Genomic DNA, 27,824 nt, shown 5'->3' with positions numbered 1-27,824 from the left:
TTTCATTCCTCATTTGATCTTCCCATAGTTTTCACTTCCTTTGAAAGAATTTGACATGGTTGTAAAGTTCATGAGCCAAGTGACAGATAATATCCAGAAGGAATGCAAGATCACACAATTACTTTTCATTGCTTAACTGGGACAGAGGTTTTCTTTTCATGTCCAAGAAAAGTGCCACCTCTTTTATCAGATTATAGAAACGGTGCAGCATCTTTCCCTTGTTTAAACAACGTACTTCAGAAGAGTAGATCAGATTTTTAACCTCCGTTTCCAGTTCGTCTAGAAAGACTTTAAATTGGCGGTGATTGAGGCCTTTCGAGTTTTAGTTCACACAAGAAACCACTGTATTCATAACAAGGAGTAAATTTCAAAGTTTTGGCACAAAGGTTCTCCTGATGTAAAATACAATGGAAAGAAACAGAAGTTACTGATATCAATTTTTCTTTCAACTAATTCTTCCTTTATTTTCGTTACAGCTCGTACAGTCATCTAACACTGCCTCACACACAAGTAAGTCGTTAAGAATGAGCAAACACACATATGCAGGCGAGAACAAAAGAATCCAACTGCTATGGCCATGAACCGTTATCTTTCTATTGAGCCAAGCTCAAGGTCGCTGTTGTCCACTCATGACTTTATCTCTACATCTAGCAATCCTTATACCGAAGGAAATTTTCCCCGAACTACCCACGGATGTCAAGTACTTGTTTTCAAGGCATTGCCACGTTTTCACTGCATGATTGATGGATGGAAATTTCCAGTTCACTCCTAACAGATTTTGTAAAATATATCGTGATCAATAATTGACCAGCGGGCCGCAAGACAGGGTTAGGCTGTTGAATATGGCTGATCTGGACAGTGATTGCACTTTGTTCTTTGTGCATTTAATTTTGATTATTAGGTATGTGCTGTTCTGAAGTCAGTTTTCTAATCGTACTTCGTAGAAGATGAAGGGAATAGAAGAGCTGTTGAACTATTTCACTGGATCAGGCATAATAAGGTAAGTTTTATTAAGTTAAAATGTATTATCACAGAGGACTCACAGAAATGTCTATTTGAATAGTAAAATGCATAAACCGAGGATTCGATAAAAAATGAAACAGGAAATGTGCACGAAATGTATTATATAAAAGTAGCGAATTTCCGTAGAAATGTAGTACAGTACTACTGTAATAGTAATTACACGGTAACAAGCAATGATATTCAGATATTTGAGAGACTTTAGAAACTTTATAGTTTCAACATATTTGGAAAACAGAATTGTGTAACTGACTTTTTCTTTTTAATACAGGCTGTTTAGTAATTAACGTTTCCTTATAAAATGTACTAACTTTTTTTTTTATTTACTCCTAAGGAAATAATACCCAATATTTCGGATACTTTATGGACTATCCACTGTTAAGAACCATACAGGCTTAAAGCATGTGCAGCAACAGATCTTCACATGCTTAAAGCTTCAATTTGAGTGTAGATGTTCAATTTGTTTTGTAAATAAAGTATTTTAAACTAAACACATATTCTGTGTGTGTTTTTTGGAGGGGAGGAGCAATCCTGTGTCTGCGTTCTCCCTTTTTGTAAGTAAGTTTAATGTAAGTGCACTTAACAATTCGTAATACGTATGCAAAATTCTATTGTTATTTTTTCAAGTAACTACGTGTTCTTACGTTAGGGGGTACATAACTAAAGTTATTTTTTATTTATTTTTCTTTTAAATTGAAGACTGCCACTGAAGTTAAAGCTTTAAGCACATAAAGACCCTGTTGCTGCATATATTTTAGGTCTCTATGGTCTGGACAATGGATACTCGATAAAGCATGCGAAATATCGGATATTATTTCCTTAGGAATACAATAATAATAATAATAATTACAGCAATTAAAGCAATTTAAAGAATCTGCTATTCTGAAATTTCGGTGTAAAGAAGTAGTACTGAGCATTTTTTTTAACCGAAAAGAAGTTCTTGCGATTTTGTTTGTGTTTTAGAAATATTTAATACATTACACTAAATGACGAAACAATTGATTTTTCTCACAAAACACCAGAAAATATGATTTACTGGTCGCAGTGAGATTTCATCGAACTGTTTTACTATCGAAAATGGCTCTAATGACTTCCTCCATATTTTAGGAGTTAATATTTCATTAATAATCTTACAATATGACGTAAGACATTTCTATCAAGAACTGAAGAACTGTTAAGTTATGCTGGTGTGGTGAGTTCTTTTGAATTGTGTTTTATAAAGGGTCTAAAGTGAGTTTGTTCATATTTTACTATTAACCTATCAATGCAGCAGTATAATCCGTTTCGCAAAAATCCAGAAAGAACGGATTACTTGTACGCTGGGTTTTCTTTCGACGAAGTTTATCGAAAATATCCAGAAAAATTATGTTAATTTCTTACGTATTTCAGTAATAATTCTACAGTATGACATGACTCATAGTTCACGTTAAAAGATGGGAATGTAAAAGTTTATAATGTATTTTTTACTCCTACATCGCCTAAAAGTACGTAAATTTGTTACTAACATTTACGTTCCGTCATTTTCTCTACACCAGTTAAAAGTGATAATGAAAGTTCCTCATATGTAGTTCCCTACTATTATATTGTAATTTCCGTTATATTTAAATTTTTCAATATTCTTTAAAACTCAATAACCAGAAAAGGTCACGGCTTATTAAACGCTTATATTCGACCTTTTGATATCGTGCAGAAACAAATTTGGACAGATACTCACGAGGCATGCTGGTGTGGTGATCCACTTGATAGGTATTTGGAGGTGGAGGAGGTGGTGGGGTTTGAGGGTGGGGTGCTTGAACCTGGGAATGAGGAATAGGGTGAACCATGCCCACCTGAGGCGGGGACATTGGAGCGGAAGTAGTTACGGGAGCAGGATGGGTGGAATGATGAGGTAATGTATGAGTATGTAAATGGGAAGAAGGGGGCATTGGCAATGTGCTGTAACCGCTGGATCTTTCACCGCGACGAGGATGTCCTAAAGGATAATTTGGAGCGTAATGACTCGGCACCTACAAGAAAAAAGGAAGGTACACACAAATTTACTTCGCTTTATCATACACATTAAAAGGACAAAATAAAAGTTATTTTCTTGCGAATTCAGTACGAAACGAAAAAAAAAAATATTTTGACAACTGAAAAACATAAAAGAAACAACCAACCAAATGAAAAGCGTGAGTTTGTACGAACAAATACTTATATTGCAAATAGTGAAAGCTGACCCTAAATAAGAAACGTGACTACCTCGAACTGCTTTACAGGTCTCACAACAGTGATTCATGCTGATACTATATTGTATGTTCTTAATGACAATTATGGAAATCATCCTACATATGTTTTAAATTGCGACATGTAGTTGGCCATTCCATCCAAGCAATATCGTCCTGGAAAAGAAGTTGGCGAAGAGGGCAGCCCTACAAATTTGGGTTCACCAATCATCATACTATTTCAGGATGTCATTTGTCCTATAGCCAAACTGGTAGAGACCCAGCCTCAGTGATGTGGTGGTCATCGGGGACATCATAAGGTCGTTCCACACTAGTCACTACTGTTACAGCCACCCATTTTTTTTTTTTTTTTTGTTTTGTTTTTTTATATTCGATAGATGGTATTTTGTGTTTCGCTCTCGCCATAGAAGTCCCTCATCTGTAAACAGAGCGTGCGACTATTAAGCTTGGACCCATTTACGAATGATGATACCACAACCAGAATGTCTACTAAAATTCCAAAATGAAATTTCGTGACTTCTTCGTGGCCTTTCCTTTACCAAATCATAAAATTTCCTAATATTTTCAAGAGCGAATTTCGGTACGAATTAGGCCGAAATTTCATCCATGCGATAGAAACGTATTTTGCTTGCGATTTGGTAGCGTCTAAAACCGGCCATAGACATCTTTGATGGTGAATTTTGACGTTTTATAGAACAAAATTTTCCAATCTGTACTTACATTTGTACATTTAAAAAAAAATCGTGACCCAAAAGCTAAATTTCGTGACTTTCATGACCGTTTTCTGATTTCGTGACTTTTTCGTGGCATTCGTGACTTTCGTGACCGATAGACACGCTGACAACAGCAAGCGTCTTCTTTGCGCTAAGATCTCTTGTAAAGCCTCCGTGATACAGTCGCACTGAGCTCTGATGATGGCGCTTGGTAGTTAGGGTAAAAGCGATCATCTTGTGACCTTTGCAGATCTTAGCCAGGTCTTCGCGACGCATCAGTTGTCTATTGGAATTGACTCGATAAGAGAACACAACACTTTCCAGGATATTCATGACGATATTTCTGATTGGTCCAATTGCTCTCCATCTCAGAGAAAGGTTTAAATGGCATCTTTGAGCCGTTACAATGTCAAGCTAGCACCACTACTATAAAATAGAACCACCTCCCTACTTCAGCTCATGTGCTATTTTCTATACTGATGAAGAGCTGCTTTCGCCACCTTATATCATTCTGGCTCTGCTCATTCTGCGCTGACGTTCCTTTATTCTTTCTTCGTTTCGTACCAAGGAACATCCTTTAACGCAATGTATTTTTGTTAAAACATGCATTTTTATCCTTCTAATTCTACACACCTATATGGAAGATGATCATAACATTTACATTGTATATTTTTTGTATTTTTATGAATAAGATTTTCAGGAAAACTATCGAAATAACAATGCAGACACACGAAAATATATATCAATTATTTCAATGTGGCACCCAATTTGACGGATTGCACTATCTTGTTATTAAATACTTCATTTCCTTGTATTTCTTTCTTTTCCACCTAATGAAGGTTTTAGGGAAAGCACTTACAGTGTTCTTTCTTTAATGTTGAATGCTAATGATTGCACTATTTTCTGGCACGTAAGTTGTTTTATATAAATATAAATACAAACATCTATGTTTACCTGTCTACCTATACCACAGTACTTGTCAGAAAAGTGTGAAAATACTATCATTCAACATCAAAGGAATGATATACGAGGAATATACGAGGGGCGTCCAATAAGTTTTCTACGTAACCAGAAAGGAATGCAAATAGGCTCACCTGGGCTATTACTAGTTCCCATGGAGGTCTATGCATCGTCGCCACTTTGAAATGAAAATGAAATGAAATATTTGAGCTTTACGTCCCACGATTATGCCGGGTAGGCTAAAGGAGACGGTGATGATGAGGAATGAATGAAATGGTGGAATGAAGAAAGTGGGAGGAAACGGGAGAATCCCGAGGAATTCCACGCACACGGTGCTTGTCCACCACAAAGTTCACTTGGCGGGGAATGGAATCGAACCCGGGCACCCAAGCAGCAGAGGTGAACGCTCTACCACTGAGCCACCGCTGCCCCTCGTCGCCACTTTGGGGGCAGCGAAGAAATCCCACAGGGAGGAGAGAGAGAGAGAGAGAGAGAGAGAGAGAGAGAGAGAGAGAGTTTGTTATGGCCTGCAAACCACTGGAAAAAAGCCTGTTGGAACATTGTTGTTCGACAGGTTCGTCCTCTGTCATCAATTGAGCCAGGAATTTGTTCTGGTCCTCTTCAAAGAAGTCTAACAAGTCTTGGGACAGCTTCATCAGAGCGGTGCTCCTTCTGCAAATCCATTGTTCGTAGCGTTACACAAACATTCGCTACGCGGCGTAACACAAACACTTTTCTTACAATCACTGCATTGCTCCAACTGACCTCAAATTGCGCAGCGGGGTTCCCCAGAGTGGCCTTGGTGTGCGTGTCAGGCGTCATTATGCTCCGCCTCCTCCCTTCCTGTCTACGTAGATAACTTATTGGACGCTCCTCGTATAATAAGATTTTTTTCTTTCCAAAATTTCATTTTTTTTTTTTTTTACGACAGCTATATGAAACCACGCACGCTTCTAATAAGTCACAGCACACAACCCAGCATTCGCGAAAAATTTGCATGAATATAGAAATAATACGTAAAATAATTGCACTTTTACATACATGATTTTTATATTATATGTAAATGCATATAATTCCTCGCTTCTGTGTGTCTTCAGCCAAAATGGCCGAAAAAAGCATTTTTTTTTATCTCAACTGAAATTGGCATACATGAATAATAAAGTGAGTGAAATCTTACCAAAAAGAAATACATCATGTATCTTTATTAGAATAGCGTCACACAACTAACATAGTAAAAAAAAAAAAAAAAAAAAAAAAAAAAAAAAAAAAAAAAAAAAAAACAGACTTCTAAAATTCACTACTTGCAGTTTTCAATTACAAGAAACTATCTGGCAGACACATCACTCATCGCCACTACTGCTACTGTTGTCAAACTCGTTACTGGCAAAGTCTAAGTTTTTTATAAATTATATTATCTTCACATCCATCCAGCTCATTTGAAATTCCAGCCACTTTGCCACTTTTCATCACCGCCGCCACCGAGATTGAGTTATCTGCTTCGGATTCTTATTTTTAAATTTTCGGATTTTCTGCAGTGAAATTAGCATGCTGCATCTCATATACTACCGGTAGATATAACTTTTCTTCGTTTTCCCTAGTATTAAAAACAGGATGCGCACTATACATACGTAAATACTGTATTATCATTAAAATTAAAAGTTAAAAAAAAAGCTCAATCTACCCTAATTTGCAGAATGAAATAAGATTCTGAATATGATATTGAAGAAGCACTTGCAAAGAAGATTATTCCGAGGACACCCTGACGAAAAATGCATCATGGTAACGCAACATGATCTTGCCTACTACGCTAAGTATTCTAGTAATACCAATTAGAAAGACAAGTTTCTGTCATAGTGTAAAATTAAATAACAGTAACTTATATAGCACATATGCTATTTGAATTTTAAGGTTCTAAGTTCTAATAGTTCCTTCTACATGCACATATTAATATAAGAAATATTTCTTAGAAGAAAATGAAGATCGAAAACGTGACATATATATATATATATATATATATATATATATATATATATATATATATATATATATACATATATATATATATATGTGTGTGTGTGTGTGTGTCGGATGTTCTAAAAATGACGCCCACGGACTACAGGTCAAAATCTACAACTCAAAATAAAGCGAAAAATATGTATTATTATTGTTGCGTTCAGCCGAATAATAAAATTTATTTTTAAAAATGTTTGTAAATAAAATCTCCAATCTAAAGACGATAAGAGAAATAGCGGGATAACGTTTGTCTTTTGCTCCGGTTTATCCATTGCTGCAAGTTCATAAACTCCAAGCTTACAGCGCTAGTTATGCCTGAACGCACCTACTAAGCCATCAGCTGTGGCGTGACATAGTTTGGCAAGTAACTGTCATGGGTGTAGTTCGTTAATGGTCCAATGACCTTAAAATACGGAGTAGGGTAGAAGGGGGTAATTGGGCGGAAAACTTTTTAAAAATTTATATTTTGCATGTCAGTATATTTTTATGGAATTTAATTACATCAAAATTCCTGTGGGTAGATGTTGATCAGAAAGAAATTAATTTTGAGATGGTGTAATAATGAAAATGAATGAAAAAAAAAAAAAAAAAAAAAACTGATTTGGTTGAGGAATGACATATTTGAAACCGAGTTTCAGGTTTGTGTGTGTTTTGGTTTGAGTCACAATAAATCACTCTTTTGTTAATGTTTTGAGCCAGATTTTTTTTACTGCTGCTTAAAAACATCATAACGATGGTGTCGGGAAGAGCATTTATCTCGAATCCTCATTGGGAGGCAGTTAAAATTTTGTTAAAATTTATACTTCCCAATTACCCCCACGGGGTAATTGGGCGCATAATGTGGGGGTAATGCCTTGAGCACACATTTTTTGCTTAGAATTCATTTGAATGCTGTGATATCTTTGTCTTTTGTGGTGTACACTTTTGTTTCACAGTGCATTCTGCTTATTAAGCAATTTTTAGAATTTAGAATTTAGATTTCTGGGCTTTCGGCATCTAAGACTATTTAGCCCGTCACTATGAGGGATGACGTCCCTCGGCAAGCACACTATCTGGGGAAGGAAAGGAAGAAAGGATTGGGGAGAGAAGGAAGCGGTCTGGGACCTGTAAGTTAGTTACTACCTCGGCATTTGCCTGGTGTGAATGAAGAAAGCTTAGGAAAACGTCATTCAGGCCCCCATCGGGAATCGATCCCGGGATCGCTCGCACCGAAGGCGACAGTTAAGCTATTTTGTTCAACTTAGGCCTCCAGTGGCCTTTGCGTATGCCAATAGTGCTGATGCTGTAAATAGGACCTGTCTATCAATCCAGAGTTCCAACACATGTTCTATTGTAATAGTTTATAGTTATTTAGCGTTACTCTTATTACCTTCTTCTATATTTGTTTGAATATCAGAGACTGTTTTCTTGGTTTTTCTATTTTTTTACGTGTTCGGCCAAGTTTTGACGGCTTATAGTTCTTTTTTTTTTTGGGGGGGGGGGTATGTGATATATTTTAAATTAAATACATAAGACAATATACAATAACTAGAAGGCTTGAAAGCGCAATCAAGTATCTTTGAAATTTAGAAATAAATTACTCCTTATTTTACGTAAACAAAGGTATAATTTTTTTTCCTGGCCACATAAAACTATTAGTTTTTAAGTGGAACACAAGTTATATACACCAAATGAAATCTTGAATTTTCTTTATTTACACCCAATCACTCCCACGGGTTTATGTACACCGGCAATGACTTTAATCATTTTGCGAAATTAGATCACAAAAATAAAAATATTGTAGCATCAAAAGTAAAGATGCAGAAAGCTTACCACTATCACAGTAGGTACAGAAGAACCGGCGACATACAATTAGTTCTTAAAAGCTAGAAAAACACCTATAACCTGTGAGAAAAAAACTGTTGACAAAAACATACCTCCCAATTCCCCCTTCTACCCTATATTGAAAGTGAATTAGTGTTAATGGAGTGAAAAGAAGAAATGTAAATTACTGTTTGGTTTTCGACTAATGGAGATTTAATATCAAAAGTGTAACCACTAAATTATACTTTTGAAAACCAGTTTTGAGATAAAAGTGAAGAAAAAAAAAAAAGAAAAAGAAAAATGAGTGATTTGTTCTGGTTTGTATGTTAGATTTAAGTTGCTTCTTTGGTGACAGTTGTTTGATATGTTTTATGTTCCGTGTATTGGTGTTCGAGAAACAAAAAGAAAAAATGGAAAACCATTCTGAATAGGCAAATGTCTTTTGATTGTGCCTAAACACATTAACTTGGTTACCTGTTTAATAACCTATACGAATATTCTTTTTTCTTATTTATAAAGAAGTTGCAACTAACGTAAAGAAAAGAAGCTTTAACAGAATGGAAGTTTGAATGTTTCAGAGCTATTGCCTTATTGCTCTTATTTGTGGGGATTTTATACTGCTTCAGTCTTCTGTCAAACAACCCCCCCCCCCTCAAAAAAAAAAAAAATCTGAAAATATATTGTTACTTATTACGGTTATGAAAATAACAATCTTAAGTGAAGACGAATGCTTGTTTCTATATATATATCAACTTGTTGTCTGATATACAAATGTTCCAATAAAGTATTTGTTATCTGTTATAGAAATAGGTTTGTTTCCTGAATTGATGTTCTAACCGGTAACCTGCTATACCGCTTAACTATATTACGCGCTCACCGGCATGTCACCGTTAATTTTCCGTATTGGTTGTTTTGTGTTTTGTGATACTTGGATTGAACTATTTAATTCTTCAGGATTTATTTGGACAAAACAACTAGTATGGAGAATTTTCTGGGGACATAATTATATATGTGTATTTTGTACGCAACATTGTATACCTTTCAGGTCCTCGTCAGGAGAGGCGAACTGCACTATGTGGCAACGTTGCAGATTAAAAAAAACTTTAATAGATCAACCAATTCATCAAATAATTACATCGATTTTTGCCAAATGACAGTTCAAGTCAATAGACATTGACACTAGCACCATTTATGTGGGTAACAATCGATGTAACTGTTTGATGGATTCGTAGATTAATGCTAATGGTTCCAAGTTAATATGCAATGTTGCCACATAGTGAATCCTTTGATCCTCTATAGCGGTTGAAGGAAGCTCCGGAGGATATACCATTATATAATATTTTCGCTTATATATATATATATATATATATATATATATATATATATATATATATATAGCGAGAGAGAGAGAGGGTTGATTAATTCGTGTGTCAATTTCATTTGTTCACTGTGCAAAAGTGGTAGATGGGAAAGCTGTGCAATTTGGTGTAACTTTAGATGAAGGACATAAGTTTTGTTTCGCCATAGAAGCATGTCACTTGTACTCAAGATTGAAGAGATATAGGGTCAAAGGTCAAATTTCGCTTTTTTGCTTATGGGACTGCAATGGTAAATTCTGAAAGAGCTTGAAAAAACGTAAATCGAAGTGATAACAAAGAAAAAGCTGTATGGTATGATTCTACATCACAAGCCGATGAAATATGCGTCAATCAAATGTCAAGGTCAGAGGTCACGGCCAGATCAAGGTCACAGGTCACCTTGAGAACCTATTTGAATACACTGAAAACAACGCAATGTCCGTATCAAATCATGTTAAACATCAAAATGAAGCAGCGGAACACTCAGTAATAGTATCAGATCAAAGGTCACATGCAAATACAAGGTCAAAGGTCAACCACAAAACTCAAATAGTCGCTGGAAAAACAGCAGTTGTTATAATAAAAGGGTATGTTGAAGGAGGAAAGAAAACAGTTGAATAATCAAGGAACAATCCTGTGACCTTGATCTGACCGTGACCTCTGACCTTGACACTTGATTGACGCATATTTTGTCGGCTTGCAACGTAGAATCATACCATACAGCTTTTTCTTTGTTATCACTTCGATTTACGTTTCTTTCAGGCTCTTTCAGAATTTACCATTGCAGTCCCATAAGGAAAAATTCGAAGTTTGACCTTTGACCCTATATCTCCTTAATCTTGAGTACAAGTGACATGCTTCTATGTCGAAACAAAACTTATGTTCTTCGTCTAAAGTTACACCAAATTGCACGGCTTTACCTCCTACTACTATTACACAGTGAACAAATGAAATTGACACACGAATTAATCAACCCTATATATATATATATATATATATATATATATATATATATATAAATCTTCAAAGCACAAAAGACTGATCATACCAGTTTCAAGATACTCAAGGAAAAAATGTAACAACTACGTGACTTGCATATAACTTCAACTTTAAAGGGAGAGATGAACGTGTCCTTATTTTTGTTACGATTGCGTCACATACTTAAAAACTGAAGCCGATTGACCTACGTATCCATACATAAATAATAGTTAGGACTGTCAAGCTGGCCATCTCTAACTTTGTCACATAGTTAAGTTGGTAGTACTTTCATGGAACGTAAAGTGTTCAATATAAACAGTTTTCATTTTATTTGCTTCCGCATATATAGCTTGGTACAAGAGCTCACTTTCCTTACACTACAAGCCCCCTCGAGCTATATGGTTAGTGTACTCCTTCGGAGAGAGAAACGTGGGTCCGATTCCCGGTGGGAGCTGATGTTCTTCGGATCCCACGTTCAACTGTACGTCCACGTTTTATACAACCTTGGCGCTGAAAGGGACGATAAGTTCTAGTTCAACCATCCTCATCCTATTACACTATATTATCGGAACACAATAGACGAGAAAAATGTAGGTTTTTCACTACAGTAAATATTTGATTGAACACAGCAAAGGAATATGACAGTAGTGCTGAAATGCGAAAAAATATACAGAATAGTTTTATGATTAAATTTCTAATAATATTTAAATAGTTATTTTCCAAAACACTGTGTATTTTACAAAGCTGATTCAACAGGGTGTCTACTAAGATTCCAAAATGAAATTTCGTGACTTTTTCGTGACCAGTTCTTTTCCAAACCATAAAATTTAGTAACATTTTCAAGAGTGAATTTGGGTGTGAATTGGGCCGAATTTTCATGCATGCGATAGAAACGTGATTTGGTTGCGATTTGGTAGCGTCTAAAGCCGACCATAGACTTTTTTGGTGATGAATTTTGACGTTTTAAGAACAAAATTTTCCAATCTGTACCTACATTTGTACAGTTTTAAAAAATCGTGGCCCAAAAGCTAAATTTCGTGAATTTTTCGTGACTTTCGTGACCGATAGACACCCTGTTCAAGTTCTCGCTTCATAATCGAGAAGCTGAATCCCTCAACCATCACCTCAACTCCTTTTTTGATACGGTTTCCTCCGTTTTACCACAAAAACGCGAAGATAGTTTCTTTAACAGAGTGTCTACTAAAATTCCAAAATGAAATTTCGTGGCCAGTTCTTTTCCAAACCATAAAATTTAGTAACATTTTCAAGAGTGAATTTGGGTGTGAATTGGGCCGAATTTTCATGCATGCGATAGAAGCGTGCTTTGCTTGAGATTTGGTAGCATCTAAAGCCGACCGTAGACGTCTTTGGTGGTAAATGTTGACGTTTTATAGAACAAAATTTTTACATCTATACTTATATTTGTACAGATAAAATGAAATCGTGACCTAAAATCTAAATTTTGTGACTTTTTCTTGACTTTCATGACCATTTTCTGATTTCATGACTTTTTCATGACTTTCGTGACCGATAGACACCCTGTTTAAATATATAATCCCTGACTAATTGCTGTCTATATTTCCAAACTAAAATAGCTCTAGAAGCTGTATCTGAACTTAGTTTATAATAAGTGGGATATGGTATGTACACTCATGTCCAAAATGATTGTCGCATATCTATAATTGTCTTCTTGTAAGAATATAATTTGATAATGATTTTGCAGGGTACTTTTAACACTGATACTATATGTATAATCGGGAAATGTATATTTGTGGTAAATTTCATAAGAAAGGAATTATAAATACGAAAATTAGAATCAGTAAAACATAATGTTGCTAAATGGACAAGGTTTTATTTTCGTTTTATTGTTCTTATTTACTGCTCTTTTGACATGAAATTTTCCACATACATTTCTTTGCCGATTATACACATACTAACATTATAAGAAATACCGGTTGAATTTCTTATCACATTATATTCTTACATCAACATATTTATAGACATGCGACAATAATTTTGGACATGAGTGTACATACGTTTGGTTGTCAAAAATTCAAAATGTACACGAAAAATTTCAATACAATTTTAACCAATGTCTTCACTCGATCTTCTAAATAGTTATATACTTATATTGCCACATTTTGACTCCATGAAACAAACATATGGAGCAAGGTGTGCAAAGGACTGATTTCAATATATAAAATTTTGCGACCATCCCTCCACACAAGAAGGCCTGGGCACAGCCGAGCTGATAACATGACTATCCTGACTGAGAGTACTGCAGAGAGAGAACAGTCAAGTCTACATGCTGGCAGACAATACACGGTTACAGTAGGAGGTGGACACGATTTATCCACATTCCAGAAGGGTATGATTGTGGGTGCCGGAGCAACAAGTGCGGACAGCAACACTTCGGATGCGCCCGTTCCAGTGAAGTGAATATGTAAAAGGAGTGGCAAGAAAATGGGGTGACGACCTCCAAGAGATGGAACTGTATTGACGTACGGAAGGTCACACCGCAGGGCAAGTGTCGCGTCAAACGCCTCGTGACAGCCGAACGAACCATCAGTGTACGAGAATAACGTGACCAATACTGTACAATAATGTATGCACAACACCCATATCCCACGCAACTATGCGGCGTACACCGACACGCATGAAGTTCCAAACCAGACGACCCACTCGTCACCGCCCACTTCACTGGGCATGGACACAGGAGCACGCTAATTGGACTGCGGATGACTGGAAAAAGGTGTGTTGGTCCGATAAATTACTGTTTGTGCTACACCACTGGACAGACCCGTGCGCATGTGGCGCCAACAGCAGCAAGTTATGGATTCCTCGTGCATGGGGCGCACTTTATAGGCTGGTAAGGGCGGATGTATGGTTTGGGGATGCTTCTGCTGGAATGGACTGGGATCACTGGTGTCCATGAACCACAGTGTGATATATGTTGTGTATCTGCAGATAGTTAGGGGATCACGTACACCCTACAATACAACACTGCTATCCACATGGAGACGGCATTTTCCAGGACGACAGTGTATAGTGCCACCGAGCCAAAACTGCACTTGTTTGGCTTGAGGAACATTCCACGGAGCTGAATGGCGAGGCCTCATAACTCACCAGATCTTAATTCTATAGAACATCTTGGGATATTTCGGAACGAGCCCTTATCGCCATGACTCCTACACCGACATCTGTGGACTCATTGTGGTATGTTGTCAGGAATATACGTTGGCAAATTCCTATAGAAACATATTAGCAACTTGCAGAATTTATGCCCCGCCATGCCCAGGGCATCCTTCGAGCAAAAGGAGGACCAACAAAGTATTAGGTAGGTGGTTGCAATTCAGTGCGCAATCAGTATATGTAAAAGTTTCTTATCATTATATTTCTTTTGAACAATTGGATATAATAGCACAAATGGGACTTTGGGACTTTTTCACACACATTGAATATTATTACTCAGACCAATACACTAATTAGGTATGGCGACGCAGGGGAGGACAAATCTTTCTAAATCGTTGGATTACGGGCGTTTTCATATACGAACATCACATTTATTTACACGAATTTTGAAAACGAATAACGCCGAATGGGTGCGAAATTAGGAATGTTCACATGTTTCCTATGAACAGTTGTACTTACGCACACAAAATTCTGGTTATCTGGGAAACTTTCTGATAATCAGAATGTAAGCATCTCATTCACTTCTGCGAATTTTCGACATTCCGCCGTAAAGGATCAGAGAAGCACGAAATTTAACTATCATTACATGTTTCTTCTAGATTGCTGGACATAAAGATATGGAATTCATGGAGGCTTCTTGACACAGAATACGAATACGAATTGTGGTAAGTCCACTCCGACAGGGTGGGAGAATTTCACTCGCATGAATTCATTGTAGTGGACGAAAGAGAGGGGAGACTATTTCGAACTGCTACATTGAAAGACTATTTTGGAGTGAGGAGTTTCCGAAACTTTAACGAATTTGAGCTCACGTAAATGAGTTTTCCGTCCTAGAGGTTAGTAGATTACATATGTTACAAATATTTTCAACTAATCTTCGTTCCTACCGGGAAAAGAGTGGGCACTTCAGCTGGTAAACTATTAGGTGCCCGAAGAAGTTCCGTCCGATTTTGACCCTGTAAAGACAAAGGAGATAACATGAAGTAAGACCTAACTGAAAAATCAGAAACATTCCCTATCAGTAACAATGACCTGCAACCATGCAATGAACACTCGGGAAAACTACGAATTCTATGATGGTAGAACTCAACGGACGTAAACCAAATGAAGAACTGTACTTACTCGCGTAATGTGTTAACGTTTTAAATCCATTATCGCCACTGAAAAATTGCGGTGCGTAAAATATTGGGAATTTTCAATATAGATCTTGTTCTGAGTTTAAAAATATGGTACTTTTCAAACGATTGTCGATTTGAAACGTGCTATAGTCCACAGGACGAGGGACATAGGTGAAGGTGTTCATGGGATCCCTTAACAATAGAGACGAGGTATCAGAAGAGGCTACTAGCTTCCTGAACGGACCACTAACCTGGACCATTGGGTTCAGGAATGTATGTGTTTCTTCATCACAGATCTATGAGGCAGGCTACTGTTGTCACTTAGATTTCGATTTATAGAAAGAAGAAAATAAACACTTTTCTAAAGTAACGAAGAGATGGATAATTTTATGTAATACAGAACAGGAATAAAATTCCCTCTTACACTTATGATTCAAATCCCTGAGCCAGTCGTCCTGGGTTTCACTCAAAACACTCCAGACAAATACTGGAATAGTACCTCAAGTTCAGGAGCCAGAAATAAATGGCTTAATTGAAAGGATGTTGTTTTTTCTAATAGAAATAAGAAGTCTTTTTCTTTTAAGAACTGAAATGTTGGAAACGGATTTTTTTTCTCATTTTCAGTTACCAATTTGGTTTCTTACAATAGATTTTACGATCAAAGGAGTTTTATGACACAATAATTGCTCTGTGCTTCACATACTCCATCAGATACTCAAGATATCAAGGAGTTCCACGATCTGATTGCCGTTAGTGTTGAGAAGATAGAAGTGGATCTTTAGTAATTTCCTTTTTCAAGGGAAGCATTCTCGATTTGTGATTAACTGACACATGGAGAAAGACATTCTATCTGTTTATAGTAATACACAAGTATATAACAAAAACAAAGGAAATGTAGCTGCATTACTTTTGATTCTATACTAGCTGAAGAGCCCGTTCTTTTCATGGGGAAAATTAGGTTCAAGGAAAATGTTTGAGCCTCCTCTGCCACTTACGATACGCAAATCAATGAAAATGTAGTAAGATATTCTATTTCTGGCATGAATTTTTAACCCCATTTTCCTTTAGGATACGCCCTTTAAGGAAAGTTACGTGATGATATCCCAGCTTGAGGTAGGTTCTAAAACTCATTTCGAACTGTTTAACCATTTCCCGTGACGCGATCACAAACAACAGACATCGTCGATTTAAACGAGAAGAAATAAATTACAGAGAACACCTTCTTTCTTTCCCTACAATTGAACAACTATAGCAACAATAATTAGCAGGCTACAAGACAAAGTACTCATCAACCCGTTACCTTATATATATACATATACCGCGAAATGAAAGATATACGGTATGCATGCAATATCACAACGTATAAATCCGCTGAAACTTTCTTTGGGTACTTAACGGAATGTGTGAATGCAAATTAATACATTCCACTCATAATAAAATACAAAAACAACCTAAATTGTCAGACCGTTATCAAAGAGGCAAACAAACATATTTACCTGTGGCGGAGCAACAGCAGGTGGCGTTCTATATTCCCTAGAGCCTTTAGTTAAACTTCCTCCCGTACGAACGGTCTGCGGAGGAGTAGGAGGTTTCGTTGTAGGTGCTGGACCAACAATGTTCCCTGACATGGAAGGAGCTAATGACTGAATGCTTCCTTGGCTTGATCCTCGTTTCGTGCGAGGAGTACCAGAAGTCGTTCGCACTCCATGCCCAACTTCATCTAACGCTAAAAAGAGAATGTAATAATACCCATAAATTTAGTGATCAATGATAGTATACCATTGTCACAGCATCACAATGAAATAAAGTTAAAATTTTTCAGGTGCCAGAAAACGTTCTGCACATCTTAAAATTCTTCGCTAAGCCCACCCCAACCATTTTAAATTATAGTTGATAACATAAAGAGTCAAGGAAGAAATTGGTCAAGTGCTATATATGGAGTATTGAACTCTATGATTTAGAGACTTGAACATCACAGAAGTTAGAGAAGAAATATTTAGAAAGCTTCGAAATGTCGTGTTGGAGAAAGATGGAGAAGATAAAACGGAACAGAAATACTTCATTTTATTTCTCTTTAAAAAAAAATAAATAAATAAATTTGATTTAAATCAAAGATTAGAAATATATATAGGAAAGGACTTTACAACTTTGAGAACTCATATTGATTTATACACTTATCTTAGACATGGTTTTGGTGTCATTTTGTAGCAAAATACATCAGTAGTTTTGGCTCACGCAGTACACTAGTTCAGAAACAAGCCACCGCCAAGAGCTAATGGCACTTTCAGGACCAGTAAAACTAGCCAATATGGCTGCCTTTACTGGTCCTGAGACTTCTAGCTGTGTGCTTTGGTTTGAGTTGAGTTGACAGAGAGTTTAACGTCCCGTTCAGCAGCGAGGCTATATAAGACGTGGACCTACTGATTAACGTGGAATCCAAACCACATGAGCTTCCGCCGGGCTTTGGTTTGAAGAATCCAAGTCTGCAACAACTGTGCACCGTAATTTTCGTACAATGTATGGAAAAGATCCTCCCAGTAGGCCTACTATTTATCAGCGGCGTAAGTGTTTTATTGAAACTGGATGTTCGGTAAGACACAACAATCATCAGATCGTTCCCGTACATCTGAAGACGTAGAGCAAGTGAGACAAAGCTTTGTGAACAGTCCTACAAAATCAACCCGGCGTGCTTCTCGGCAGCTGGGCGTCCCACACATGACAGTTTGGCTTGTGCTGAGAAAACGGTTGCATCTCAAACCAGAGCTTAGAGCTAGGATCTATTTCGCAACTGAACACGTCTCACCTGACAGGCTGCAGTAGGTTTGGCAAGAAATCGACTTCAGAGGGGATGTGTGCCGAGAGGCCACATTGAACCTCTTTATGTATACGGTAAAAAAAATTATGTATTTTGCTACATAACAACACCAAAACCGTGTCTGTAAGCTAAATAAATACATCAATATGAGTTTTCAAAGTCCTAAAGTTCTTTTGGATATTAATGAGCCCTGCTTTAAGCCCTATTACTTTAAGCTCTCTTTGGCTGAACAGTTAGTGTTCCAACATTCGTGTCAGAGACCTAGGTTCAATTCTGCCCTGGAAGTAAATACAGTTTGGACCCCACACTAAAACTGTAGGTCCACATCTTATATAACTTCGGTGCTGAAACAGAACGGTACACCGAAAACTAATATTTTATAATCAAAAGAACATGTGAAAGTTTTTATCCATAAGCTGATAATTTTGCGTTTGATTAAAATTTAAACTTTCCTTTTCCAATGAAATATGGACTATGGGTTAACATGGAATTCGAACTGTATATGTTTCAAGCCGACATCAAACTCGATAGGTTTTTAGTACCGAAGGCAAGAACATTAACTAGTTACTGACATTCTGTAATTATGAAGTGTAAGCAAGCAAGATGAATCGATCGGCAATATAGATAATTTGAAACGATGGCCATTAAGTACTTGTGAAGAAGTCAAAAAAGAACTTTACAACTTTGAAAGCACATAGAAATTTATGAGATTACTTACAGGAACGAGAGAGGTGTCAATTTGTAGCAAAACACTTCCCGCCTTATGCAGAGTCATTTTGACGCACGGTTAGCGTCATACTAAAGGCCTGATTACTGCATTTAACATATGTTAGTAGAACTCTTTAGTATGCCACTAATCACGCGTCAAAACGACTCTGCATAAGGCCCTTCAAGTTTAACACCAGTCTCATTTTGGTTCGCTGTGATTGCCGTTGGTGATGTAGCAAACATCCTACCGGAACTCAATTTCTTCCCATACTCGTTCCAGCTGATTGGGCGTAATTTCTGCAACGGCAGCGTAGATGCGATTTCTCAGGTCTGCAAGACTGTCTGGTAAGGGAGGAACATACACTTGATGTTTTAACAAAATCCCACAGAAAGAAATCCATAAGTTTTCAAGTCTGGGAAGCGAGGTGGCCATGCAATTGGAACTGCACGGCCAAATCACCGACGTGGGAAACAAATATCAAGGAAATCTCGAACTTCCTTGAGGAAATGAGGCGGTGTACCGTCTTGCTGATAGTAATAAGTCATGTCTTGTTAGTCTTCATCTATCTGAGGAATTAAAAAAAATCCACGACACGATACCAGTGACATTGTTCTTCATGAAGAAAAACGGACTGTTAAATTTGTTAAGGGCAGTAAACACATTTACTTCTGGATTGTCACGGACATGTTCAATGGTTTGACGTGGGTTTTCGCTGCCCCAGATTCTAGTTATGAATGTTCACCACCCCATTGATATGAAATGTACTCTCATCGCTGAAGATAATTGTGTTAAGGAATGTCTTAATTTATCCGCTTCAACGTTTCCATACATAATTCTCCACGAACAACCTTAGTACCTACATCAGCAATTTGTTGTATCATTGTATATTTGTATGGTTTCAAGTGTAAACGTTTACGCAGAACGCGTCAAACTATCATTTGTGGAATGCCTATCTTGCAAGACGCACGCCGCGTTGATTTTTTGGGACTATGGATCCCTAACCTGTTCGACAACAGAAGAAGCAACGGACGGACGACCTGGTGATTTCACATGGCGACTAGAACAACTACTCTTAACAAAGTGCTTGAGCCAACTGTAAACTGTAGGCCTGCTTGGAGGTTACTTACCTTGTTTTGTACCAAATCTACGCTGAACGGCTGTTGCAAAGTTCGTTTCATGAAATAACACCACACACCGAGCCCGCTCCGCATCGGTGAAAGTTGCCATTTGAAGAATGCACTACGCTGGCACTCGCGGTAACGGAATGTAGTACTATGGCACTACGAGTGTCAAACTTGAAGTGTTTTTGCAACAAATTGACATCTACATCGATTCTCTGGTTATTTCAATACATTTCTAAGTTGTAAAGTCCTTTTTGAATCATCCTGTATTTAAACTCTTTCGAGATTATATGCCATTAAATTAAATAAATAAATAACAGTAGATTTCATAAGTTTTCATACATTACAGAAGTTTGAGTAGCAGAAAAATTATGATATCATAAACTGTGACCTCAAGTTTCTGGTCCATAAAGAAACGCACATAACTCTCTTGTTAGTTTCGCATTTGGTGAATCTTAGTTGATATAAACTTAACCTAGTAATTACTTTTCCATTGTCCTATTTCATGTATATACTTGCAGATGCCATAGAAGAAAAGAAAGAAATGCTAGACACAAATTGTGGTAGTTATTTAGTTAGTGTTTCTTTGGTTTCTGCTTGAAATTAGGAAGAGGAAAAGAATACCTTCGCCTTACCCGCTACTAATTTTACTGCGCTTTATAATAATTCACGAAATTTTCGCAGAATCGGTGGGGAAGAGGTAATTCACTTCCTAACTATTAAGTGATATCAACCCCAAGTAGGGAATTGTGAGAAAGTAGAAAATAAAACAAGCCATATTGTAACAAAACGCAAAAATTTATACCAAAGCTACCGTGGAACACATTTCCTAAATTGCAAGAGTGTGGGGAACTAAATTCACTCCCTCATTTTCGAGTGACCCCGCAGTGACGATTATTTTGAAGCCCCAGAAAAAACATGTGCTATACTGCACCAAAATCGAAAATTCACCCTTTTATTCATGACAGACTTCAATACCAACAATGGGAATAACTGGGAAGCTTCAAAGAAAATACACCATATTGCACCAAAATTCGAATAATTTTGGCGTATCATTTTCTTCTCATAAGTTACTATTATATACGGAAACTTTGAAGTTTCGGAGAACTTACCTCCTTGTAACACGGTATCCTTGACCGATTTCAACCGCAACCATTGGAGATGATCTAGACGCCCTAAAGAAAATATACACTATGTTTTATCAAAATCAAATAATTTTTACGGAGCTTACACTGAAAAATTGTTTAGTGTATATATGTGCACACTTGCAACACGGGGTGGATTTTACTTCCTTATTCAGAACGGACTGTAGCTCCAAACTTTACAGTTATTTCGGAAATTAAACGCAGCAACATACCAAGTTTCATTGAAATCGGAGTGGCCCCGCGTAAGGTAGTCGCTAACGCTCTTGGTTCTGGTGCAAGCGGTCCTGGGTTAGATTCCCAGTGAGGACACTCGATCGAAAAAGTGTCAAAGCTTTTTAGATCAGCTATTCTGAGTGAGGTTTTCCTCATTTACACCAGGAAAATGCCGGGATGGTATCTAACATACAGATCCCAGGCTACTTCCTTCCTTCCCTTTAATGGGATAGTGTGATCGCCGAGCGAAGTGATTCTTCATACGTGACGAACTGAAATGGCCATAATTACCTAAAGTCCAGAAATCTAATTCCTAAGCCTAATCATTCAAATCGGATACATTTTACGAGTTATCGTGGAATAGACACATACAAATCTCGGTTGAGTAGAAGGTAGAAGCTCGTTTCAAAAATTTACGAATCCTAAAACCATTTCTGAAAGGCGACAGCCAAGGATGATCGAAAATTCAGCAATTGCATACATAAAATAGGACACTGGAGACGGAATTACTGGTTTTAGTAAAAAATATATCCCTTACGTAACATAAAAAAAGTGGAGGACTTTCTTTTTAAAATTTTCGATATTCTTCAGTGTCTTATCGTTACTCACTAATTAGAAAATGTTATGAAAAACGAAAAGATCCTTAAAATCCCATCAAGAAAACCCAAATAATAAAGACCTACCATCAAACTTATAACCGAGACAACGCTTGAAAGGTGAGAGTTCTACGTTCATCCAACATGACACACAACTTTTTAACAATTAAAAACATAGTTTATAAAGTTACCTGCATAGTCAATTGGTTTCCTAACATACTTAATAGGCTTTTCTGGATTTGCTGGAGCAATTATTTTGTACTGGCGGGTAGTTGTTTTATTCGCTGTTAACACACCTATTTCTCGTCGAGCTACTTTTTCCTTGTGGATCATAACAGTCTGTAAAACACAAACACAATACAAATTAATACTACGATCAATAATATATCTGAAGTTAAAATATGAAAGTGAATACCATGTGACTAATTCAATTAAAAGTTACGATCATTTACTGATTATTCAAGTATGATTTTTTTCTTTCTATATTCTGTTACTTTTATATGAAGCAGATCGAAGAAACTCACAGACGCTTCCCATCGATCTTATTTTGTGTCAATTAAATTCAATTCAGATTTCTCCCCACTTCCCTAACATTGATGTTTAAGTTAGGTCCTTTAATTCTTCTTTCGCACCCAAAAGTACTCTTAAGTAAACTGTATGTTTATATTATGCATTATTTACTACCCTATTTTCTTCAATAGATCCTTCTTTAAGACAAGTCTTCGGCATTAAGTTTGATGCAAAAATATTTCTGAATATTGACGTTGCAAATCCGAGTAATAAAAATAAAAAATAAGAACATATAACAATATAATACTAGAAAATATGCACGATTAAAAAAAAAAAAAATTGTGTCGATTATTTCTTAAACTCAAATGTTGCTCTAAATGTAATCATTTTCTTAAGGGAAAATTTGCTATGGCAAATGGGTTTAAAACAAAAGATACGTGCCACCGCACTGAACTTCCTCGCTCCATTTTCTTAAACTAAATCATGTTGTGCTACACTTACTAATGAAACATTTTCTTGTGAAGTACGAACAAAATTATAAGGCGTTTTCGAAAAACTCATCCCTACAAGTAAACGATGCCTTGAAGAATATTTCCATAAGAAATTACTTGTGCCATATGTTAAGGTTATTAATGAAATCTTTGTTTATAAAGTTTATAAAGTAAAGAAAAACACAGCTTCTTTTACAAGGCTAGCTAGAATATTTATTATGAAAAAAAAAAAAAAAAAAAAACCTAGAATAGTAACGGTTTTGGAAGTATAGAACTTCCTTCCTCAGACTACCCTCTACAACACAGAGTTGTACAGTTGTAGAATGTAGTCTGAGGAAGGAAGTGCTATACTTCCGAAACCGTTACTTTTCTAGTTTATTTTTTTTAAATAATAAATATTCTAGCCAGCCTTGTAAGAAAGCTGTTTTTTTCTTTATTCAAGATGGACACAAGGCCATATCATAATATTTATAAACTAATAATAAAATCAAGTAAGTGGTAAATTAGAAAATTGCCCCCCCCCCCCCAAAAAAAAAAAAAATCCCGAAAGTAAACTATTTCTTGTGGATATTCCCATAGGCGTGATTTATGCAACATAATAAGAATAATAATGAAATATTTATTTATGAAATACGACAAAAATCGCAATCGCCAGTGTCGTTCCTGAGAAAGTAATATGAAAAGAAACTCATTCTCAAGAATAAATACCCTCTGTAATTTTCGTAGGAATAATTTACACAATATTATAGAGTTATTAATGAAATATTTATTCATGAAATATGAACAAAATGGTATGAGTCGTTATTGAGAAAATCGTTCGTAGAAAGCACACCTTCAAGAATAAACTATCCCTCGTAGAACATTTCAGCACAAATGAGTTATGCCATATTGTCAGGTTATTAATGAAATATTTATTTACGAAATATGTAGCAAATCGCCTGAGTCGTTTTTCACAAAATCGTCCGAGAAAACTCATCCTCAAGAATAAACTACCCTAATACATTTTTTTTTAGAACAAATGAGTTGAGTTGATTTTGAGTTTAACATCCCGTTCAGCAGCGAGGCTATATGAGAGCTACTGATTAACGTGGAATCCGAACCACATGAGCTCCCGCCAGGAATCGAACCCGGGCCTCCCACACCAAACGCGCGTACGCTAACCGCTTAGCCACGGAGGAGCTCCTCAGGACAAATGAGTTATGCTATATTATCATGTTATTTGTGAAACACTTATTTATGGGCTATGAACAAAATCGCCTGAGTCATTTTTGAGGAAATCGTCCGAAAAAACAATCCCAAGAATAAACTAACCCTTGTACATTTTATTAGAACAATTAAATTATGTCATAATGTCATTTAACTGATATACTTATTAATGAAGTATGATTAAAATCGTCTGACAAGTAAACCTTACATTTGGGTGAATCGAGTTGCTGACTGAGACACATATGAGAAAGTAGTACTAAATGTGGACAGTATTTCAGTGAAGTTGTAGGTGCGAAGCTCCAGGGGTTTAGGAGATATAGATACCAGAACATCACATGGAAGTACAGAATAGTCTTCATACAGTTGGAGGTAAAAGCTCTGTAAGACCTCTTGTAACGACAAAAGGTGAATAACAAATATATGGGTACATATTAGGACTAGTGGGAAGTCATATAGTAAGGGTATACCTGACGGCGGCCATCTTGAAATCCGCCATTTTGAATTAAGGTTAAGTTTTTAAAATAAGAATACGGTCATGTGATACATGATTTAAGGCGGAAATTTAATCAGAAGAACAACGGTGACGTTAATTTTGATTTACGCGCAATTGGTAAAAAGTCACAGGGAAATTAAATATTATTGCAGCATATGTATTAGTCCTTTACCCCACCTTGTAAATTTTGTGTTAATAATAATAATTAAATAAAAAGCAGGTGGATAAATATTAGGTCTATGGTAAGAGTTGCCTTGATGGCGGCCATGTTCAAATCCGCCATCCCTAATATGTACCCATATATTTGTTATTCACCTTTTGTCGTTACAAGAGGTCTTACAGAGCTTTTACCTCCAACTGTATGAAGACTATTCTGTACTTCCATGTGATGTTCTGGTCTGTATCTCCTAAACCCCTGGAGCTTCGCACCTACAACTTCACTGAAATACCGTCCACATTTAGTATTACTTTCTCATATGTGTCTCAGTCAGCAATTCGATTCACCGAAACATAAGGTTTACTTGTGAGTAGTTTTTGAGAAAATTGTCCGAAAACGCGATCCCAAGAATAAATTACCCCCTCATGCATTTTTCAGCACAAATGAGTTATACTATATTGTCAGGTTATTAATGAAATATTTATTTAAGAAATATCAAGAAAATTACGTGAGTCGTTTTTGAGAAAAATAATCCGTAAGAAAACTCAGAATCAAGAATAAATAAAACAACCCCTTCTAGATTTTTCACAGAGAAATGATTATACTACATGATGGGGTTGATTTTCGAAAATAAACAAAATCGTTAGAGTCATTCTCGAGATTTTTTTTTTTTTTACCCTTAAATTAAACTACCGTTATTTTTTGGGGTAGTAAGAAAAGAAAGAAAAAAAAAAAAAAAAAAAAAACTAGAGCATCACAAAATCTTAAGTTTAATAAACAGTACGGGTTCTAGGTAAGTGTACATCAGGACGAACACAGATTGCGAAAAATCACTTGTTGGGTATCTGTGGGCCATGAAACGTGTAAATCCGTTGAAATCACGAATTCGATTTTTTCACGTTTACCAAACTTTCCTCTCTTCTTTCGTCGCTCGAAAGTAAAAGAAGTTAGACAAGGAGTATACTAGTTTTCTCTAATTATTTACTATTTCGAACAGATTAATATAAATCAACTTGTAAATTTATGGCTCCTACTATTTCTAATTACGTTAAAAAGGAAAGCAATATCTTTAATCTCAGAAAAAATAAATAAATAAATAAATAAACTCGAAATTGGTTCAGAGTTAATTTGAAACTTAATTCTGAACTGTAAATCTTTTATCTCAAAATATTTCTTAAGTTACTGACCTGAGCAATATGGTTCATCTGGCTTTCCATCTCTTCTAACTGCGCTGCTTGGAGATCCAACAGTTGAAGAAAATTATACGCTAATGTATTAATTTGATACGCTACACTGGCTAACGACTGCGTAGTATAATTCTTCGTTTCTTCTAAGGCAGCTCGCTTGTTATCAGACTGCAACGAGAAGAAAAAAATAAGCGTTTGATAAAACAATTAAAAGAAAGAAAAAATTTTTGTAGGCATATTAATCGTATACTAATAAAATGAAATCTTCAACTTAACGTCCCTCGGTTATGCCCTTCAGGCTAAAGACGACGAATGATTATGATATAATTTGTGGAATGAAAATGTGGGAAAAAAACAGGAGAGTTCAAGAAAATTCAGTCACGATTATGTTCACCCCAAATTCATTACCTCGAACAACAACTCCTCACACAACAAGAGAGCGCTCAATAACTGAGCAGCTTTTAAATGGACGATGTTAAGATTAGAACATCAGCTTCAATCCCAGTTAGTCCTACACTGTAATCCGAAACTTCGTGATTCAAAGCAGTTTCCCAAATACTTCACGATGGTAACTCAAAAACGAAAATTTAGGGCTCCATTGTGGAAGAAACCCGAGAACACGCACATAGAAGGTATGACTACTGCAGCAATAATGTAAAGTAATGATTACTATACCCAAAGATTACATTAGTGCTTTTGATACAGACAGCGTTCAACTTAAGTCATCACGACTGTACACTGCAATTTACATAACAAAATTCAAGCAGCCGTCGTACTTAAGTCATCACGGCTATACACGCAGTTTACATAATAAAATTCAAGCAACCTTTGTATTTAAGTAATCACGACTACACGGCAGTTTACACAACAAAATTCAAGCAGCCGTCGTACTTAAGTCATCACGACTATACACGGTAGTTTACATAACAAAATTCAAGCAGACTGAACCAAGACAGTGCTTCTATAATAAACCTCGAAGACGTTAAATAAAGAATTAACGTACTAAATACTGCAAATAATTGAATAATTAATTTTATAATACTTTTTTGCTCAACTCGTTTCTTAATATTGGATGAAATTAAAATGTGGATAATCACTCTTGGTCTTTTTCTAGTTAACAAAGTAAATAAATAAAGATCTCTAGAACTTCAGAAATACCACGAAATACAGGAGTAAGATTTCCTGGTATGTTTACAGTCGGGAAATAATTACCGGTATGATCTCACTAACGTAGTAACAAAGTATTTTTCAGTTAACAACATGTACAAGACTACTGTTACGGTACCTACCTCTAAGTCCAGTTTTTCTTTTTTTCTTATAGAAGCTGATATTTAAAATTTAACTAGCTAGCTTCTTCACCATATGGATAAATATGGATCAAATTTTTATATATATCAAGTGAATGTTTCAAGAGATGGGAATCTAACTCTTAAGCCTGAAGAAAAGATAAATAAGATACTACTAGTACCACTTATTCCTTCAAATTGTGTAGAAGAAACCGAACTAAAATGGTGACGTCAGAAAACAGTTTTAGGACTTGAAAATACATGCCTCCATCGTAAAATAACAAGACTTAAAAGTTTGAACCTCAACAGTTCAGTGCATTTTTATTTTATTTTATTTATTTATTTATTTATTTTTTTTTTTTTTTTTTACCAGTATATTGAAAAGAAAGCATAGCACACGGAGAAGTTAATACATTTTCAGCATACTAACAAATGGCGCGAATTTTATTTAGAGATACCATTATCAAGGGTGATGGTATGTTTGGTTCTATTTCTGGAATATGTTCTCTTCGCAGTTT

General features: G+C 36.2%; 1 protein-coding gene across 1 annotated transcript in view; it reads right to left on the bottom strand.

Moving 5' to 3' along the window:
- The window catches only part of Abi (tyrosine kinase Abl), a 56,560-nt gene that overhangs the window by 14,548 nt on the left and 14,188 nt on the right, over positions 1 to 27,824 (bottom strand). Inside the window, exons 3-6 of the mRNA XM_081749308.1 lie at positions 26,021 to 26,188; positions 22,168 to 22,315; positions 16,874 to 17,103; positions 2,735 to 3,026 (exon numbers count right to left, since the gene is read on the bottom strand). Coding sequence (XP_081605434.1) covers positions 2,735 to 3,026; positions 16,874 to 17,103; positions 22,168 to 22,315; positions 26,021 to 26,188 — 838 coding nt within the window. The remainder of the gene's footprint in view (positions 1 to 2,734; positions 3,027 to 16,873; positions 17,104 to 22,167; positions 22,316 to 26,020; positions 26,189 to 27,824) is intronic.

The sequence above is a fragment of the Thermobia domestica genome, chromosome 2 (assembly GCF_964235325.1).
Source record: "Thermobia domestica chromosome 2, izTheDome1.hap1.1, whole genome shotgun sequence".
In the NCBI taxonomy this organism is placed as follows: Eukaryota; Metazoa; Arthropoda; class Insecta; order Zygentoma; family Lepismatidae; genus Thermobia; species Thermobia domestica.
Note: the sequence above shows the minus strand (reverse complement) of the source record. Positions and strands in the feature narration are given on the sequence as shown.